Source organism: Chiloscyllium plagiosum, unplaced genomic scaffold, assembly GCF_037043375.1.
Source record: "Chiloscyllium plagiosum isolate Xiang-an unplaced genomic scaffold, Cpla_swu_hap1 HiC_scaffold_24, whole genome shotgun sequence".
NCBI lineage: Eukaryota > Metazoa > Chordata > Chondrichthyes > Orectolobiformes > Hemiscylliidae > Chiloscyllium > Chiloscyllium plagiosum.
The window spans coordinates 14,327,075-14,348,132 of record NW_028270162.1 but is presented as its reverse complement, the minus strand read 5'-3'; the positions used below and the strand labels follow the sequence as shown (position 1 = coordinate 14,348,132).

The 21,058-nt window shown below is 45.1% G+C and overlaps 1 protein-coding gene across 1 annotated transcript in view; it reads left to right on the top strand.

Moving 5' to 3' along the window:
* The first annotated feature begins 593 nt into the window (after positions 1 to 593).
* slc7a4 (solute carrier family 7 member 4) overlaps positions 594 to 21,058 on the top strand; it is a 34,375-nt gene continuing 13,910 nt past the window's right edge. The window contains exons 1-3 of the mRNA XM_043715465.2: positions 594 to 1,013; positions 8,251 to 9,367; positions 15,059 to 15,726. Of these exons, the coding sequence (XP_043571400.2) occupies positions 8,386 to 9,367; positions 15,059 to 15,726 (1,650 nt within the window). The 5' untranslated portion in view covers positions 594 to 1,013; positions 8,251 to 8,385. The remainder of the gene's footprint in view (positions 1,014 to 8,250; positions 9,368 to 15,058; positions 15,727 to 21,058) is intronic.

Genomic DNA, 21,058 nt, shown 5'->3' with positions numbered 1-21,058 from the left:
GGGGGTTTAAAAAAAATTAAAAAAATAAAAACTAAAAAAGAGAACGAAAAAATAGGAAAGAAAACACATTATTAAGGTGTAAATGGACAGTTAAGCCTTTTTTTCAACAACAGCAGCTATCAATTGAAAAATACTGTATTAAAGGCAAAGGTAATATAGACAGAAGTCAATTTTGTAATAAGGGAACAATAGAGGGCTAGATTTCACCTGTTTAAGGGGTGTGTAATGGGTGTGGGTGTATGTGTCAATGTGAACAATTCCTAGAGCCAAAATTACTCCTGGAAATGTAACCTCTACAGGAGGTCACATGTTTGATTAATTTACCTGCATTAATTTTGCTTTTAGCTTCCCTGTTCTGTCTTTCAACTGTTAATTATGTGATATCGTCTTCATTGTGTGCATTAGGTAATGCACTTTTTTTTGGTTAGTTTGGTGGTTTAATTACAGCACAGAGAGAGCGAGGTGAGAATCTTCCGTTTTTAATCGGCTTCCCTGAATTTTCAAGTCTGTTAAATTCCCGACTTCTCCGGTGCCCCGTGTTGCCAAATGTGTGTTGACCTTCCAAAAGCTTCGTCCTTGGCTCTTACCTCATGCTGTATCCTCACACCTCTTTCTCTCTCTCTCTCTCTCTCTCTGAGTCCTCTCTTTTCGCTGTCACTATCAGTCCATTCTCTCTCTCTCTTTCCATCCCCACTCAGTATTGTCTGACGTCAGTCTGATCAGAGAGAGAGAGAGGGAGAAAGAGATCAGAAGAAAGAAAATACCCCAGGAGCCAGGAAAACAGGTGCCACCCTTTGCTTTGTCCTCAGCAACACCCTTTACCCACCTGGCTGACTGTGTTCCAAATCGCCTTTCACTGACCCACCTCATCTCTTGCCCTTTCCCTGGTACAGAATGACCAATCAATCCTCCCCCTCCCTTGAACCTTTCATCATCTTTTCGACGAGGCGGAGCTAGGTTCCGCGGAGATTTTTGCAGATTGACGGATTTGACCCTCTGCCTCGGATGCAAAGGTACAATTCTCAACCTTTTTCTTGGGCGGGGGTTGGTTTGGGAGGCTTTAGCCCGTTTGGTCCCTCGTCCCCCACCCACCCCTTTCTGCTGCATTTTATTGAGCCGAGCTGGGAATTTTGAGGCCGTCCAGTTTGTTTTTGTTATTTATTTAAGCAGCCTTGTTCCCAAGTCTAGACAAAACCAGGGAGTAATCGGAGGTGAAATTGCAAATGATAAGACGTGAAATTGACATCAGTGCGTTATCACCGGCGACTCGATACATCAGGCATTCGGTCATAAAGCATCCGGCCGGATTGTTACAAATGGACCTGTTATGTACAAACGTATTCTTATTTGTGACAGACACTCTGTGCTTACTTTACATTGTGCGTTTATAGGAAATCTACCTTAGTTCCAACTCCTCGTTCACGCAAACGTTGCCTGTTTGTTATGACTCCTCTAACTGTGAACTGGATATCAGAGTTTGCCTTGGAAAGGGTTTAATAATTTATTGTTTTTAATTGTCTGTGAACAAAGAGACAGGGCAAACGCAAGAAGGCCAAATTGCAAACAACCGCAACAACATACGCTCCAGGATGAAAAGTTGGCAGAGGTGAACCTGTCACTCAAAGCATCAGCAACATGTCTCTTCAGGAAGGGGCATCGATATTACCCCTGGAGTCTCTTTAGGGTTGGGGGATAGGATCAGAAAATACATCACAAAGGGCCAGTTCACTTCTTCAAGTGGATCATCAGCCTCAAGAAGTTGATCATGATGATCATTTTGACTTGCAGCCTGTGACTGTTATATGCATGTCAGAGAATTTCCTCCCAGCCTCCCAGATGTAATTTATGCCTCTTACCAATTTTCCACACACCCCTGAATTGCCCAATTGTTGCTCTGAGTGAACCTGGGAGCTGTCTTCCAGGAGAACAACCATTACCTCACTTAACTCCAACAGAAGAAAGTGAGGACTGCAGATGCTGGAGATCAGAGCTGAAAAATGTGTTGCTGGAAAAGCGCAGCAGGTCAGGCAGCATCCAAGGAGAAGGGCTTTTGCCCAAAATGTCGATTCTCCTGCTCGTTGGATGCTGCCTGACCTGTTGCGCTTTTCCAGCAACACATTTTTCAGCTCTTAACTCCAACAGATGCATACATTGCATGACTCCTATTATTGTATGTGGCCATGCAAGAACAATATGCATTCAGAAACATATGTCGTGATGGTTCACCCATAATAATATTGGACGGATGAGATGGACCGACTGAGCTTTGCCTGCTCACTAACCCTGTCTGAAACAGTGGACAGTAGATGTCTTTGGTGAAAGTGAGGACTGCAGATGCTGGAGATTAGAGTCGAGAGAGTGGTGCTGGAAAAGCAGAGCAGGTCAGGCAGCATCCGAGGAGCAAGAAAATCGATGTTTCGGGCAAAAGTCCTTCATCAGGAATGGGGCTGGGAGCTGAGGGGGTGGAGAGATAAATGGGAGGGGGTTGGGGCTCGAGGGAAGGTAGCTGAGAGTATGATAGGTTGGTGAAGGTGGGGAGGTAAAGGTGATAGGTCAGAGAGGAGGGTGGAGTGGATAGGTGAGAAGGAAGATGGACAGGTAGGACAGATCAAGAGGGCAGTGCCGAGTTGGAAAGTTGGAACTGCGATAAGGTGGGGGGAGGGGAAATGAGGAAACTGGTGAAATCCACATTGATGCCTTAGGGTTAGAGAGTCCCGAGGCAGAAGATGAGGTGTTCTTCCTCCAGGCATCAGGTAGTGAGGGAGTGGCAATGGAGGAGGCCCAAGACCTGCATGTCCTCGGCAGAGTGGGAGGGGGAATTGAAATGTTTGGCCATGGGGCGGTGGGGTTGGTTGGTGCGGGTGTACTGGAGATGTTCTCTGAAGCACTGTACAAGAAGGCATCCTGTCTCCCCAATGTAGAGGAGACCACAGCGGGAGCAACAGATACAGTAAATGACATGTGTGGAAGTACACGTAAAACTTTGATGGATGTGGAAGCTCCTTTGGGACCTTGGACAGAGGTGAGGGGGAGGTGTGGGTGCAGACTTTGCAATTCCTGAGGTAGCAGGGGAAGGAGCTGGGAGGGGTGGTTGGGTTGATGCAGGGCCTGGACCTGACAAGGGAGTCGTGGAGGGAATGGTCTTTACAGAAAGCAGATAGGGGTGGGGAGGGAAATATAGCTCTGTGGGTGGTGGAAATGGCCGAGGGTGATGCAATGTATAGGGAGGTTCTTGGGGTGGAAGGTGAGGACCGGGGGATTCTGTCCTTGTCTCCAAAGAGTACAAGTCCCTCTTGTCCAGATTCTACACTGAGAGTCTACATCTTGAGACTTGAGGCAAGACTTCATGTATCTTGATGTTGCCCATTAGTTTGCTCTCATTCGCTAGTTGCACTGTGAGTGCCCAGCACTGGGAGGTATGCTAGGAGTGGGCTTTACCCTATTTCGCCTCATCTCATTTCTTTTAGATAGCGAGCTGGCACAATTGGGCTGTATCTGTTCTCCATTGAAATGAATTTCAATGTTCTTGTCTCCTTAATCTGGTTTTTGAATAATGTTAGTGATAGCATGTTAATGCATCATTCATCAGGTCTGTGGCAATCCACCTAACCAACTGCATGCATAACATTTGACACACCCAACACAGCCCACTCAATATTGCTACCTTTGTTCTGTTCTTGCAGAGGATGCTGTGATGCTACACCTTGCTGTTTTGTTCTGGTGGTCTGTGTGCTGGCTGGGCAGTGGGGGGGGGGGGGGTTTGGGGTTGTTGAAGGGGAAGGTCTCTACATCAGGCTAGATCAAACCTCTCGGCCATCAGTGCTGTGCATGGGCCTGGAAGAGATCAGGATGGTGTGTGGGATACAGGAAGAGGGCAGGGCTGTCCATACAGTTTACTGATACCTACCAAATCAAGTTGGCATTAGCACTCCAATGCATTGCTGCTATTGCTTAATGTCTGAGTGTATCATTTGAGATGGAAAGGAGATGTGCCAGCTAGTCTCTTTCCTATTGGAAAGATGTTGTGAAACTTGAAAGGGTTCAGAAAAGATTTACAAGGATGTTGCCAGGGTTGGAGGATTTGAGCTATAGGGAGAGGCTGAACAGGCTGGGGCTGTTTTCCCTGGAGTGTCGGAGGCTGAAGGGTGACCTTATAGAGGTTTACAAAATTATGAGGGGCATGGATCGGGTAAATAGGCAAAGTCTTTTCCCTGGGGTCAGGGAGTCCAGAAATATAGGGCATAGGTTTAGGATGAGAGAGGAAAGATATAAAGGAGATCTGCGGGGCAACTTTTTCACACAGAGGGTGGTATGTGTATGGAATGAGCTGCCAGAGGAAGTGGTGGAGGCTGGTTCAATTGCAACATTTAAGAGGCATTTGGGTGGGTATATGAATAGGAAGGGTTTGGAGGGATATGGGCCGGTGCTGGCAGGTGGGACTAGATTGGGTTGGGATATCTGGTTAGCATGGATGGGTTGGACTGAAGGGTCTGTTTCCATGCTGTACAGCTCTATGACTCTATGACTCTAATCACATGAGCAGAAAGTGCACCAGCTACTACTCAGTTGTTAGCATAAGAACATAAGAAATATGACTGATCTTCTATCTCAGTCTGCCCTCCTGATCGATCTGTGATTTGCCTTAATTCATTTATTGCTCAAAAATGTTATCAATCTCTGTCCTGAATATGCTCGAAGACCAAAGGGCAACGTTGGCAGAGAAATCTGAAGATTCATGAGTTTCTAAGTGAAGGTGTTACTCCTCCGTCTTAAAGAGCCAAAATCTTATCCTGAAAGATCTAGAGTCTTCAGCTGAGGGACGCAGTGTCTCAATATCTAAATGCTTCTCAGTATCAGGACCATCACCATGAGCCTATCATTAATGTATCCAAGGACTAGCTGGTCTCCACAGATCAAGAAGAACCCAAACTTGATAGTTAGCAACGTTCAATGCTGTTGCAACACAGTTCAACGGACGGGTTGGGGTGAGTATTTTAACCAGGGATTGCTAACATAGAAACAGAGAAGCCAGGAGAAGGAATAGGCCAATTGGCCCTTCAAGCCTGGACTGCCATTCAATATGATCATGGCTGATCATCCAAATCCTGTTCCCACATTTTCCCCATTTCCCCTTGATCTTCATAGTCCTCGGAACTATCTCAATTTAATGTGAGAGGGCAGGAGTGTAAGGAAACGTGAGGAAAAACATTTACACCCAGAGGGTGGTGGGAGTCTGGAACTCACTGTGTGTAAGGGTGGGAGAGACAGAAAGCCCCGTAACATTTAACAAGCATTTCGATGTGCATTTGCGATGCCAAGGTATTAGGGAAATGGGCCAAGTGCTGGAAAATGGGATTGAGGTAGTTGTTTTTGAATAGTGTTGACAGGGTGGGTCAAAGGAGCTTTTTGGATCTCTCTGACTACAGAAATCCTCCTCCAAGAGCAGCCAACATACAGTTTGTCTTTCCAGTTGCTTGCACCACTCTGCAAAAGCTAAAATCGGAACAGTTTCTATGCAATGTTTTATTATAGTTTGGGGAAGATTTGGTTAAACAAAAGAAGTGAAGGGATTGAGGTACCTCGAGCAGAACTGATGGATGACTTCATGTATGTACGTCACCTTAACCACTATCCAAATCATTTCTAGAATTGACCTGATAGATAACATGCAAACCGGGACGGAGGAAGTAATAAAAAAACACATTGAAGTTAATTATGTTTAGCTGTTTACAATTTAAAAGGTGTGCTAACGCACAAAATATGACTTTGAAAGGCTTTGCCTTTTTGTAAGTGTTCACTTTTGCTCGTGCATTTATGGTAATCTAAATTGTATTTGGTTTTGCCATGAACGTGTCTTGTGGTCACCTCTCATTTCCAATGCAAAAATCAGCAGAGCTGATTATCACAGGATGGATTCTGGGAGGGTTTAGCTAGCATAGTTGGATGAACAATAGAGATTAATGTCAACAGCATAGTTTCATAATGATAGAGCCTTGGGTAGTGTTAGGAGAAAGTGAGGACTGCAGATGCTGGAGAGTAAGAGTCGAAAAGTGTCACACTGGAAAAGCACAGCCGGTCAGGCAGCATCCGAGGAACAGGAGAATCGATGTTGTGGGCAAAAGCCCTTTATCAGGAATGAGGCTTGTGGGCCGGGGGACTGAGAGATAAATGGGAGGGGGGTGGGGCTGGGGTAGATGGGAATGTGAAAGGTAGATGAAGGTGGGGGGAAGGTGATAGGAGGGCGGAATGGATAAATGTAAAATATGATGGACAGGTCAAGAGGGCAATGCTGAGTTGGAGGCTTGGTACTGGGATAAGTTGGGGGGAGGGGAAATGAGGAAACTGGTGAAATCCACATTGATCCCGTGTGGTTACAGGGTCCCAAGGCAGATGAAGAGGTGTTGGGTGGTTAAGGTTTGGCGATGGAGGAGGCCCAGGACCTGCATGTCCTTGATGGAGTGGGAGGGGAGTTGAAGTGTTCAGCCACAGGGCGATGGAGTTGGTTGGGTATCCTAGAGATGTTCTCTGAAACGATCCGCAAGTTGGCGTCCTATCTCCCCGATGTAGTTTCATTTCCCTTGCCAATGTGGAATTTTGACCCTTCCACATGGAAGAACATTCAGTTGGGAAGAGTTTGCTGGATGCTGTGGAGCTGTTCATCTAGCAGGACTGGGCATTGTCAGAATGCCAAGCGTGAAGGGTCTGGCTGAGGTTTCCAGTGGCTGATAGGCTGGATAGAAGGGGCAGTGGGGAAGCAGACATTCACGCTGGTCTTGAGACAAAGTTGAAAGCTCAGCTTGGGGTGAACCATAAGAGGAAACAATAAGAACAAATCTTGATAAAACACTGGTTTGCCCCCAGGGGGAATATTGCGTCCAATTCTGGCAGCAGACCACAAGGAAACATGTGAGGATTTTAGAGCTAGGTGTGAAAATGGTTTCTGCAAATGGTTCCAGGAATGAGGAGTTCCAACCAGATAGAGTAGGGAAGCTGAAGTTGTTCTCTACAGAGAGCAGACAGTTGAGAGGCATTGAAGGTTATGAGTATCTCGACAGAGTAAATAGAGAGACTATAGAAGGATCAAAAAGTGAAGGAGACAAATTTAAGGTACAGGGCAGAACAATCAAAAAAGGATCTGAGATAGAGCTTTTTTTATTGAGCCTGTGGCTAGAATCTGTAACGTATTGTCTGAGAGTATGATGGAAGCAAGGTTCAATCATGGCTTTCACAAGGGGACTGGAAAATCACCTGATGAGAAAAGAAAAGCAAGGTTACAGAAGGAGGACCAGAGAGTGGGGTTCGATAAATCATTTCTGAAGAAAGTCCGCATGGATTCTGCACTGTAGCCATTGGGTGAGGCTATAACAGGATATCGAGGTTGTGAACAGTTACCTGGAGGGGGAGGGGAAGTGGAAGGACTAGGAAGAAGGGGAAAGACATAATATTAATTGTAACAGCATAGAGTTTGTGGTGGCCGCAAAGATGATGACCTCAATAACTGTTTAACTGTAGGCTGGAAATTGTGGAGGTGGAGTGTGTGAACTGTGTTATAGAGACTGAGCAAATATTTTGTGTTAAAAGTAAGTAATTCTTGCTTCAATTATTTTTATACATACACTGTCCAAGGGTTTATGGAAATAATGCAATAATTCATTGCATGCTTTCAACTTTGACTATAAAGGGAAGATGATGAGATCAACAAGTGGTGTCTGCTGCCAGAGACCCCTCCTTCCCCTGCCAATGAGAATGGCATGCTCCTGGCCATTGTGCCAACTGTTAGATGGTGCACACTCAGATTGGCATACACTCACACCAAAAGATGTCACAGCATGGCCCTTAAGCTAATGACTGTCCATCAGACAATCACAATGAATAAAATTACCTGAGAGCTTCTTCTGGGCAGCCAAGATAGAGTTAGGGTCAGGGTTAAGTTTAGGGTTAATGTTAGGGCTAGTGTCATGGTTAGGGTCAGAGTTAGAGTTAATGTCATGGTTAGGGTTAGGGTCAGGGTCAGGGTCAGGGTTAGTGTCATGGTTAGGGTCAGGGTTAAGGTTAGGGTTAAGTTTAGGGTTAATGTTAGGGCTAGTGTCATGGTTAGGGTCAGAGTTGGGGTTAGTGTCATGGTTAAGGTTAAGTTTAGTGTCAGTGTTAGAGGTCATGTCAGGGTTATGGTTAGGATTAAGTTTAGGTTTAGAGATGGATAGTAATTCTCAACCATTAACATTGTTTTGTTTATTTTGTTTTCCACAGATCTGCGATTCTCATCTTTCAGAAATGAGGTTTTCTCTGCAGCTTCAGAGTATAGAATGAGATACTGATAAACTAAGTCACCAACTCCAGCCCATACCTTTAACACAGAATATCACAGAGACGGTAAGGGGAACAATGGTGAGCAGGTTACCCGGCTGTAGCTCACTGGCTCGATTCTGCCAGAAACTGAACAGAGTCAAAACCCTCGAGGCAGATATGATGGAGACTGCCCTGAATAGGTGCCTGTCCACTCTGGACCTGACGTTGCTTGGCTTTGGGGGTATGGTTGGCTCCGGCCTTTACGTCCTGACGGGTGCGGTTGCCAAAGACGTGGCGGGCCCCGCCATTATCCTCTCCTACATCTTTGCAGGTTTCGCATCTCTGCTGGCTGCTTTGTGCTACGCCGAGTTTGGCTCCCGTGTGCCAAAGACGGGCTCCGCCTACATGTTCACCTACGTCTCAGTGGGCGAGATCTGGGCCTTTCTGATTGGCTGGAACGTCATTCTGGAGTACGTGATTGGCGGGGCAGCAGTGGCCAGGGCTTGGAGTGGCTACCTGGACTCCATCTTCAATCACAAGATTCAGAATTTCACCGAAACGCACATTGGCAGGTGGAATGTGCCCCTCCTTGCCCCCAACCCCGATCTGCTCGCGGCCGCCATATTGCTCGTTGCTACAGCATTCATCACTTGTGGGGCCAAAGTGGCGTCTTGGATGAACCACCTGTTTGCGGTGGTGAGCATGGGAGTGATCCTCTTCATTCTGATATTCGGCTTCATCCTGGCCGACCCGAGGAACTTCAGTGCTGCGGAGGGTGGCTTCTCTCCCTTCGGATTCTCGGGCATCATGGCTGGATCAGCGACCTGCTTCTACGCGTTTGTCGGATTCGATGTCATCGCCGCATCCAGCGAAGAAGCTCGGAACCCTCAAAAGGCCGTCCCTATCGCGACGGCTCTTTCCTTGGGTCTGGCCACTTTGGCGTACACTTTGGTCTCTGCAGCCCTCACCCTGATGGTACCTTGGCACAGCCTGAACCCAGACTCAGCTCTCTCAGATGCCTTCTACAGGAGAGGCTATGCCTGGGCTGGATTCATCGTGGCTGTCGGATCTATTTGTGGTGAGTGTTTGGCAATCTGTGCAGATTGAATCATGAGGGAAGACTAGGCAGGCTGGGCCTGAATCCTCTGGAGTTTAGAAGTGTCGGAGTTGAGTTCACTGAAATATATAAGACCCTTAGGGGATTTTACTGGGCGGATGTTGAAAGGATGTTTCCTCCTGTGAGACAATCTAGAATCCCATTTAAAAAATAAGGGGCCGCCCATTTAAGACAGAGGTAAGGAAACGTTTTCTCTCAGAGGATTGTGAGTCTTTGGAAATCCCTTCCTCGAAAGGCAGTGGATGCAGTATCTTTAAATATTATTAAGACAGAGGTAGATAGATTCTTCATGATCAATGGGATGAAAGATTATCAGGGATATTCAGCAAGTAGAGTTGAGATTAAAGTCAGATCGGCCACAGTATTTTCTTTATATAGAATTCCCTACAGTGTGGAAACAGGCTCTTTGGCCCAACAAGTCCACACCAACCCTCTAAAGAGTAACCCACCCAGATCTATTCTCCTACTACTTTACATTTACCCCTGACTAATGCACCTAACCCACACATCCCTGGACACCAAAGGCAATTTAGCATGGCCAATCCATCTAACCTGCACATCTTTGGATTGTGGGAGGAAACCCACACAGACACAGGGGGAATGTACAAACTCCACACAGAAGTTGGAATCGAACCTGGGTCCCTGGCGCTGTGCAGTAGCAGTGCGAACCAGTGAGCCACCATTTCACCCTTAATTGAGTATCTTATTGAATAATGGCACAGGCTCAAAGGGCCGAGTGGCCTTCTCTGGTTTCTTATTTGTATGTTTGAGTGGGTTTTTAATTTACTTTTCCCACAGTGTGTGCTTAGCAGGGCAATGTCCAAGCCTTTGAGTCAAAGCACGTGCTCAAAGCATAGCCAATGACATCTTGCTCCTCTTGTTCATTTTTTGTCAAACATGGGACACATATTTAAGGGGAGAAGAGGGACATGTAAAAATGACATGAGGGGCAAATGTTTTACACAGAGGGTGGTTTGTGTGTGGACTGAGGAAGTGGTGGATGTGAGCACAATTAATGCGTTTAAAAGACATTTGGATAAATACTGTATGTGAATAGGAAAAGTTTGGAAGGATATGGGCCAGGAGCAGGCAGGTGGGGTTAGGTTAGTTTGGGATTACGTGCAGCACGGACTGGTTGGACCAAAGAGTTTGTTTTCGTTCTGGATAACTCTCCCAATCGTCCAAGATACACAGCATTAAACCAGATCTTTAACTGGTCCGTTTCCATTTATTCTTATGGTGAGTCTCAACATTAATGCAGACCTGAACGTGGCATGGCGTAAGAATGTTGTAATGTACATTACCCTGGAAAGCGAGAGATCTGTGCTTCTTGAGAAACTACGATGGAAGATCATTGCAAAGAGACAGCAAACAAGAGTGGGCTTTGGCCCATCATGCCTATCGTTTTATTGGTTTATAAGCCATCAAGATTGAAAATGAATTGAACAAGTAATGTAAGTAGCCATGATATCAATAGAAAGAAATAAAACTTCTTCAAAATTCATTCATGGGCTGAAGGCATCACTGGCCAGACCAAAATTTATTGTCCATCCCTAACTGTCCTGGAAGATGGTTGTGAATTGCATTCTTAAGTTACATCAGCCATTGAGTGCTGTTAGAAAGGGACTTTCAGAATGGTTACTCAATTGGCGATAATTCAGGATAATGAGGGATTTAGAGGGAATTCTAGTAATAATGTTCCTGAGCATTTGCTGCCCTTGTCCTTCTAGATGGTAGACTTGCAGGCTTTTTAATTTGTTTTGTGGGATGTGGGCGTCGCTGGCTGGCCAGCATTTATTGCCCGTTCCAGTTGCCCTTGAGAAAGTGGAGGTGAGCTGCCTTCTTGAACCGATACATTCCACCTGCTGTGGCTTAACCCACAATGCCTCCAGGATTTTAACCCAATGACAGTGAAGGAACAAGGAATGGCGATATATTTCCAAGTCAGAATGGTGAGTGGCTTGGAGGGAAAGTTGAAGGTGCTGGTGTTCTCATATATCTGTTGCCTTTGTCTTTCTAGATGGAAGTGTTTGTAGATTTGGAAGGTGCAGTCTGAGGATTGTTGGTGAATTTCTGTAGTGCATCTTGTAGGTAGTACACACTGCTGCTACTTGAGTGTCAGTGATGGAGGGAGTGGATGCTTGTGGATGTGGTGCCAATTAAGCGAGCTGCTTTGTCCTAGATGATGTCAAGCTTCTTGAGTGTTGTTGGAGCTGCACCCATCCATGCAAGTGAAGAGCATTCCAATACACGCCTGACTTTTGCCTTGTAGATTGTGGACAGGCTTTGGGGAGTCAGGAGATGAGTTATTCACAGCAGTATTCTGAGCCTCTGACCTGCTCTTGTAGCCGCTGTGTTTATGTGGTGAGTCCAGTTGAGTTTCTGATGAATGATAACTCCCAGGATGTTGATGTTGGGGGATTCAGTGATGATAACAACATTGAATGTCAGGGATGGTGGTTAGATTGTCCCTTGTTAGTGATGGTCATAGCCTGTCATTTGTGTGATGTGAATATTACTTGCCACTTGTCAGCCCAAGCCTGGATATTGTCTAGATCTTGTTGCATTTGGACACAGATGGCTTCAGGATCTGAGGAGTAGTGAATGGTGCTGAACTTTGTGCAATCATCGGTGAACATTCCCACTTCTGACCTTATGATGGCAGGAAGGTATTTGACAAAGCAACTGAAGATGTTTGGGCCTAAGACACTACCCTGAGGGACTCCTGTGGAGATGTCTTGGAGCTGAGTTGTCTGACCTCCAACAGCCACGACCATCTTCCAATATGTCAGTTATGACTCTAACCACAAGACAATTTACCCCGATATCTATTGATCCCGGTTTCGTGAGGGCTCCGTGATGTCACACCCAGTCGAATGCAGCCATCATGTCAAGGGCAATCACTCTCACCCCACCTCTGGAATTCAACTCTTTTGTCCATGTTTGAACCAAGGCTATAATGAGGTCAGGAGCTGAGTGGTCTTGGCAGGACCCAAACTGGCGTCACTTGAGCAGGTTATTGCTGAGCAGGTGCTGTATGATAGCACTGTTGATAACCTTCCATCGCTTGACGGATGATTAGCAGTAGACTGGTGGGGCGGTAATTGGCTGGGTTGGATTTGACCTGCTTTTTATGTACAGGACATAGTTGAGCAACTTTCCACATTGTAGTGTAGATGCTAGTGTTGTAACTGTACTGGAACAGCTTGGCTAGGGGAGTGGCAGGTTCTGGAGCACAGGTTGTCAGGTCCCAAAAGCCTTTGCAGTATCCAGTGCCTCCAACTGTTTCTTGATATCACATGGAGTGAATCGAATTGGCTGAAGACTGGTATCTGTAATGCTGGAGTCCACTGGAGGAGGCCCAAATGAATCATCTATTGGCACGTCTGACTGAAGATTACTGCGAAAGCTTCAGCCTTATCTTTTGCACTGATGTGCTGGGCTCTTCCATCATCGAGGGTGGGGATATCTATGGAGCCTCCTCCTCGAGTGAGTTGTTTAATCATCCACCACCATCCATGCCTGGATGTGGTAGGACTGCAGAGCTTAGATCTGATCCATTGGTTATGGGATCGCTTAGCTCTGTCTATCACCTGCTGCTTCTGCTTTTTGGCAGGTAGCCCTGCTTGGTGGCTTCACCAGGTTAACACCTCATCTTCAGGTACGCCTGATGATGATCCTGGCTTAGTGCTAAGGGGCACCTATCGTCATCCCACCTACCTCTCCCCCAGCCTCAAACCCCTCCCCAGTCCTGATGAAGGGTCCTGGCCAAAATGTCGACTCTCCTCCTCCTCAGATGCTGCCTGACCTGTTGTGCTTTTTCCAGTGCCACATTCTATCCACACTGCTCCTGGCACGCCCTCCTGCACTCTCCATTGAACCAGAGTTGATCCCCTGGCTTGACAGTAATGGTGGAGTGGGGGATATGCTGGGCCATGAGGTTACAGATTGTACTGGAGTTCAATTCTGTTGCTGTTGATGGCCCACAGCTCCTCATGAATGCCTGGTCATGAGTTGATAGAAGGTGTTCTCAACAGGGTCTTGGTGAGTTGCTTCAGTGCATCTTGTAGATGACATAAGATTGCTTTGGATGTGGTGCCAATCAAGTTAACTAAATTTTTCCTGGATGGTGTTGATCTTCTTGAGGGATGTTGGAGCTGCATTCAGCCAGACAAACAGAGACTATTGCATCTTACTCCTGCTTTCTGTGTTATAATGGCAGGCAGACATTGCTGTCTTCACTGTAGAGAAAGCAAAAAAAAAGAAAAATCAATAGTAGCTGTAAATTGGGAATTGCACTTGTGAGGGAAATGGTGTTGAGCAAACTGATGGAGTTGCAAGTTGACAGGTCTCCAGCTCCTAATGTATTCATCTTCAGGGTAGTTGGTGTCAATTTTCTAAAATTCTCTAGATTCTAGGGAGATCCAATCAGATGTGAACATAACAAATGTAACCCCTCTAGCCATCCCTAATTTCCCTGAGAAGATGGTGGCGAGCTGCCTCCTTTAACTGTTGCACTCCATGTGATTTCCTTAACATCTTGTGAAACCATTTCAAAGCCTCATGTAGACCAGACCAGGTAAGGACAGCCGATTTCTTTCGTCGTGGGGCACCAGTGAACTAAATGAGTTTTCACCATATTTGGTGGTTTCACAATCACGATTAAAGAAACCAAAGTTTAATTCAAGATTTTTATTCAAGTGGATATGAAGGCCATTTGGCCCAACATTTGGTTCTTTTAAAGAATAATTTAATTAGTCTCACTTACTTGCTTCTCACAACCCTTCATTGTCGTAGAGTCATAGAGATGTTCAGCACTGAAACAGACCCTTCGGTCCAACTCATCCATGCCAACTAGATATCCCAACCTAATCTAGTCCCACCTGCCAGCACCTGGCCCATATCCCTCCAATCCCTTCCTATTCATATACCTATCAGATGCCTTTTAAATGTTGCAATTGTACCAGCCTCTACCACTTCCTCTGACAGCTCATTCCATACACGTACCACCCTCTGTGTGAAAACGTTGCCCCTTAGGTCTCTTTTATATCTTTCCCCTCTCACCCTAAACCTCGTTCTGGACTCCCCGACCCCAGGGAAAAGACTTTGTCTATTTATCCTATCCATGCCCCTCATGATTGGGCCAAAGTCCTACAGCTCTCTCCTTGACTGCAACATGGGTGCACCCCAAGCACTATCGCAATTCAAGTTTTCTCCAGGGCAGTTAGAAAAGGGCAATAAATGCTGGTCTAGCCAGTGGCATTCTTCCCCTCATAGGTCCTCACCACCATTCAAGATATCATTGCTGATTTGCAACCTAAACCCATAGATGCAATTTTGCCCCACATCTCTTAATACTTTTAATAAACTAAAAATCTATCAATCACAATTTTATAATTAACAATTGATCTAGTATCAACTGTTCTTTGCAGATGAGAGTTCCACACATCTACATCACCCTCTGGGTGTTGATGTGTGTTTTTCAATTTCACTCCTGAAGTTCAGGATTAAATGGTGTCTTTGTTAAAACCTAAGTCACTAACTTCAAATCAGTATAAGAACAAGATGAGGTGAGATACAGAAATAAATGATTAGATGTTGTCTATCTTGAAACGTCTTCTGATTATTATTTCTTTCCCCCTTATCTTCAAGCAATGAACACAGTCCTCCTCTGCAACCTGTTTTCTGTCCCGCGGATTGCGTACGCCATGTCTGAGGATGGCCTACTCTTCAAGGTATTTGCGCGAGTGAACCCAGTCACTAAGGTTCCAGTGATCGGCATTGTCCTGTTTGGAATCCTGATGGCCATCCTGGCCATGGTGTTTGACCTGGAATCCCTGGTGCAGTTCCTGTCTATCGGAACGCTCCTGGCTTACACATTTGTTGCTGCCAGTACCATCGTGCTACGCTACCAGACAGACAAAATAAAGCGCTCGGAGACACCCCCGCCCAATCCAAGTCCTCAAACCCAGGATGGCAGTGGGCTGAAGGAGTATGAATCATTTTCGGATAAGCTCCAGTTAGTGGAGAAGCAAAAAGCAGCCAAGGAACGAAGGGAGCCTGGCCAACTGAAGTCCTCCTTTGAGCCTTATTTACATTTCCTTAGTGACTTTGTACCTGGGGAGATAGTGACTGTCGCAGTTACCTCCATGGTGCTCTGTTCAATATGCCTGTGCTGCATACTGGTTTTTGGTGTCAGTCATCTCCAGCTCCCTCAGTGGGCTTACATTCTATTCATCGTGTTCTTTGCAATTGGGTTCCTCCTCAGCTTATTCCTCATCTGGATTCATGAACAGCATCAAAAGCTGAATACCTTTCAGGTGAGTCCTCGTATGTTTAGCACTCAGGCAGCTTTTATTTTAAATTCATCAATGGATGCAGGCATTTATAACCATTCCTATTTGCCCAATGGGAAATGAGGGGTCCACCATATTGCTGTGGGTCTGAAGTCATATATTGGCCAGACTTGGTAAAGACAGCAGATTTCCTTTCCCAAAGCAAGGGTCAGGTGAATAGCCAAGGTCAATTCCCTGGGGTAGGGGAGTCCAAAATTAGAGGGCATAGGTTTAGGGTGAGAGTGGAAAGATACAAAAGGGACCTAAGGGGCAACTTTTTCACACTGAGTGTGGTGTGTGTATGGAATGGGCTGCCAGAGGAAGTGGTGGAGGCTGGTACAATTACAACATTTAAAAGGCATCTCGTTTGGTATATGAATAGGAAGGGTTGAGAGGCATATGGGCCGAATGGGACTAGATGAATTTAGGATATCTGGTTAGCATGGACGAGTTGGACCGAAGGGTCTGTTACCATGCTGTCGAACTCTATGCCTCTAAAGGTCATTAGTGAACCAGGTGGGCTTTCATCAACAATGTTATCAACTACCGTTTTCTTTTAAATTAAGCTTTCACCATCTGCTGGCAACAGGATTTGAACCCACATCCCAGAACATTAACCCAGGGCTTTTGGATTGCTCAATGACATTACCACTATGCCATTGCCTTCCCTTGGTCACTATTGAGCACACTGAGTTATGACTTTTCAAAATTGAATGGTTGTCTGTCAATTAGATGTTGAAAAAAGCAGTACATCATTTGAATGGAGATGATCAAGAACCGCAGCTGTTGAAGTTACTGGAGAATTATTCAGATGTGCTTAGGTAACATCAAGTACTGTATCCTGGAAATAAAATCATGGTGCAAAGTTATTTGGGAAGCTTTATGCCAGGATGGGATGATGAGATGATTGGGGTTGTTCAGGTTCAGTTATGTTTACATTCAGGTTAATATCCATTTTCCAGCCAAGTATCTGAGGGTAGCGCTGATTAAACTGGGCATGAGGTTCTGAGATGGTTGTCCTGAGAATGAAAAGGTTTAAATGGAAATAATCTGAAGAATGATAAAGAGTCTTGAGGATTCCAAACGATGGGAATGTATTGATCTCCATCTACAGATTGTTCCACTGTAGGACTGTTCTTGGAATACACTATTCTGGAAGCAAATGGTTTCTGTGGATGGCTACCTTGTGTTCTATCTTTGCCAGAGGGCACCAGGCACTAGGGGGAGTGTATTTTTAAGGTGAGCAGAGAACGATTTAAAAAGGACACAAACGGGCAATTTTTTTAACACAGAGAGTGGTTCATGTGTGGAATGAACTGCCAGAGAAAATGGTGGATGTGGGTGCAGTTACAACATTTAAAAGACAATTGCATAAGTTCATGAACAGGAAAGGTTTGGAAGGATGTGGACCAAGCGCAGAGTGGTGAGACTGCTTTAACTTGGGAACATGGTCGGTTTGGACTTTGAACCGAAGAGTCTGTTACTGTGCTGTATGATTCTATGGCTCTATAACATGGGCAGGCTGCTTTTCCCCCTCCTTACAATAGAGGAGGTTCGGGTCAGAATTAATAATTCTGAAAAAGTAGCAGGAAGAGACTGCCTCCAGTGGCTGGAGGGTCACTAACCAGAAGACACAGACAAAATGAAAATAATTAGGACAAGAAACAGTCATGAAATGAGCTCTATTTTCTTGAACACAGTGAATAGTTTTATGATCTGGAAAGAGGAGTACTCCAGAACTTCAGGCTAATGTTCTGGGGACACGGGTTCAAATCCCACCATACAGATATTGAAGTTTGAATTTAATAAAATGTGAAATTAAAAGGTGGACAAATTATGACTGTTGTCAGCGTTTGTGACAATCCATCTGGGTCACTAATTTTCTGTAGGAATGGAAATCCGCCATTCTTACTTGGTCTTGCCTACATGTGAGATCAGGCCCACAGTGATGTGGTTCGACTCTTAACCTGCTTCTGCAATGACATAACAAGCTCCTCGTTTCATGGGGAGTTAGGCACAGACAACAAATGCTGACCTTGCCACTCCTGCAAAAATGACAAATGTACACAGGCAATTTTCATTCGATGTATTCAGAGATTAATTTACACCGGAAACTTGACACAACTGTGACAAAAATGTGAACATTTTGATGTGCACATGAGTGCAAAATATTTATAAAGTCAAGTAGAAACAATATTGCTATTTTAGATGTCTTGTGGACAAACCTTTCTCTTTTACTTATTCTTTCATTGGATGTGAGCATCACACGAAAGACCAACATCTAATGCCCCTCACTAATTAAACTTGGTACCCAATCCAAATTTTCCCACGGTAGGGGAGTCTAAAACTAGAGAGCATAGGTTTAAGGTGAGAGGGGAGAGATACAAAAGAGTCTAGAGGGGCAATCTTCTTCATAGTAAGGTTGGTGAGTGTCTGGAATGGGCTATCCGAGGTAGTGGCGGAAGCGAGTACAATTTCACCATTAAAGAAATATTTAGACAGGTGCATGGATGGAATAGGTACACATGGATATGGACCAAAAGCAGGCCAATAGGACTAGTTTAATTGTGAAAACTGGGGGGCATAGGCAAATCAGGCTGAGGGCCCATTTCCATGCTGTAGAGGACATCTGTAACTCTGTGCTGGGCTATTTCAGAGGGCTGATGGGTTTGAATGATAATTGATGATAGGTTCATGGTCACCATTACTAGAAATGGGGGCATGATTCTTCCCACCCCTGGAGGAGGCAGAAAGGGAAATTATTGGGTGAGTTTGCCTTTTGCAATTAGAAACACAGAAAGTAGGAGCAGCAGAGAGCATATCCCTAACTTTGGACCAGGAGGCCCAGGTTCAAGTCCCACCAGTTCTGGTGGTGTATTATCGCATTGCTGAATAAGTTGATTAGAAAACATTATGTTCCAAATATGTCATGCCTACTCAATCCTGAAGTATGTTGAACCATGGTTCAAGAATATTTACTTAATTGTGTCTTACACAAGGACTGTTTACCTGTGGTATTGTTAGCTTAGTTCGCTGGACAACTGGTTTACAACATAAAGTGATGCCAACAGAGCAGTTTTGATTCCTGCCCTGGCTGAGGTTACCATAAAGGACTCTCCTTCACAATCTTTCCCCTCATTTGAGGCATGGTGACCCTCAGGTTAAACTACTGCTAGTTCTCTCTAATGACAGAGTGGGACGCTGGCAAATTTACTGATATTGTGACATTTATAATATTTTTTGTGTTTGTCAGATTGGTACCTCAGCAGTTTGTTGTTGAATACTCCCCTTTTTTTCTTGATGTGATTTGATATGATATGACTGTATGCTTGTACTGAAAGAAATTACAATTGCTAAAGTGTGAGGCAGTTCCTGTGATTCCACATCACTTTGAGTTCATGCAGCCAGCATTAACTTTCCTTTCCCTCTCCTGCAATGCCCATACTCAGTCATGTTGTTTCACTCACATTAAAGCCTTTTAAATCCTTAACAGGGACTGGGGTGGGGGGCTACACATTTTGTTAAATTCCAAGTTATTTGGGATTAAAGTTAACTTACTTCCCCTCAGTGCCTCTTCCCACTTAGCTTCTTTTGGAATGCTGGGACGAAATTACATGCATGACAGGCTGACTATTGACAGTTACTTGACCAAAGAGAATTAGATACAGAGTCAAGAATGAATCTGCCCATGCCCGATGCTCACGCACCAGCAGATTCAAGCTGGACTCGCTGGATAGCATTCCCCAGAGTCTTCGCAACTAAGAAAGACTTGCTTTTATCTCAGACCTTTCTCAGCCTCTAGGTATCCTGTAGGGTTTTTATGCTCACTGCCTTACATTGAAGTGCAGGTCCTGTTGCAAAGTTTTGAAAGGCAGCAGTTAAGTTGCACACTATGGCATCATCCCTTCAAAGTCAAAATCCTCCATCTTCCCTCCCTAGTGTGAATGCACTAGCACCCCCCGGGCTGCAGTGATCCAGGAAAATGGCATCACAATAGAGATGGACAGTCAACGCTTATCAAGCCAGCGATGCCCACATCTCACGATAAGATTTTTAAAAATGTAGCAAGGTCCCTCAAATGTGACAATGTTGGTTCATGGATAATATTTATTAGGTCATCAGTGACAACTCCCTGGCCCACGTTGAGATGTTGCCATGAGATCTTTGATGTCCATCTGAAAGGGCAGTCAGTGTCAAAATCTCAACAGAGAATTGACACACATGATGATCAAATGCTGATTGCAGATTTTACTCTCCAGTTGTCAGAGTCAGACTTGGCTCCAAAGATTTGTACTCTGAGGTAAGAGTACTCTGCACTAACTCCTCAGGCCACTTATTGCGTTACCACTTCAAATACTGAGATCAATTACAGTGCAGACTCACATTGAGTGCAGCAATCATCTGGGTCCTATCACATAATCACCACCATCCCAGATGTCTACTTGCTTATTAGTGAGTGATGACTACTAGTTGTTTAACCTGAGGGTCACCACGCCTCAGATGAATGGAGAGAGAGACCTTCACAGGAACATCAGCTAGAGTGGGAATTGAACCCACGATAGGCACATTAGAAATGTGGAGCTTATTCAAGGAAAAGCTACTGTGTGTCCTAGATAAATATGTACCTGTCAGGCAGGGAGGAAGTTGTAGAGCGTGGGAGCCGTGGTTTACGGAGGAAGTGGAATCTCTGGTCAAGAGGAAGAAGAAGGCTTATGTTAGGATGAGATGTGAAGGCTCAGTTAGGGCGCTTGAGGATTACAAGGTAGCCAGGAAAGACATAAAGAGAGACCTCAGAAGAGCCAGGAGGAGACATGAGAAGTTGTTGGCGGATAGGATCAGGGTAAACCCAAAGGCTTTCTATAGGTATTTAAGGAATAAAAGAATGATGAGAGTAAGATTAGGGCCAATCAAGGATAGTAGTGGGAAGTTGTGTGTGGAGTCAGAGGAGATAGGGGAAGCACTAAATGAATACTTTTCAACTGTATTCACTCTAGAAAACAACAATGTTGTCGAGGAGATTACTGAGATACAGGCTACTAGACTAGGTGTGATTGAGGTTCACAAGGAGGAGGTATTAGAAATCCTGCAGAGTGTGAAAATAGATAAGTCCCCTGGGCCAGGTGGGATTTATCCTAGGATCCTCTGGGAAGCTAGGGAGGAGATTGTGGAGCCTTTGGCATTGAGCTTTAAATCGCCATTGTCTACAGGAATAGTGTCAGAAAACTGGAGGATAGCAAATGTGGTTCCCCTGTTCAAGAAGGGGAGTAGAGACAATCCTGGTAATTATAGACCAGTGAGCCTCACTTCAGTTGTTGGT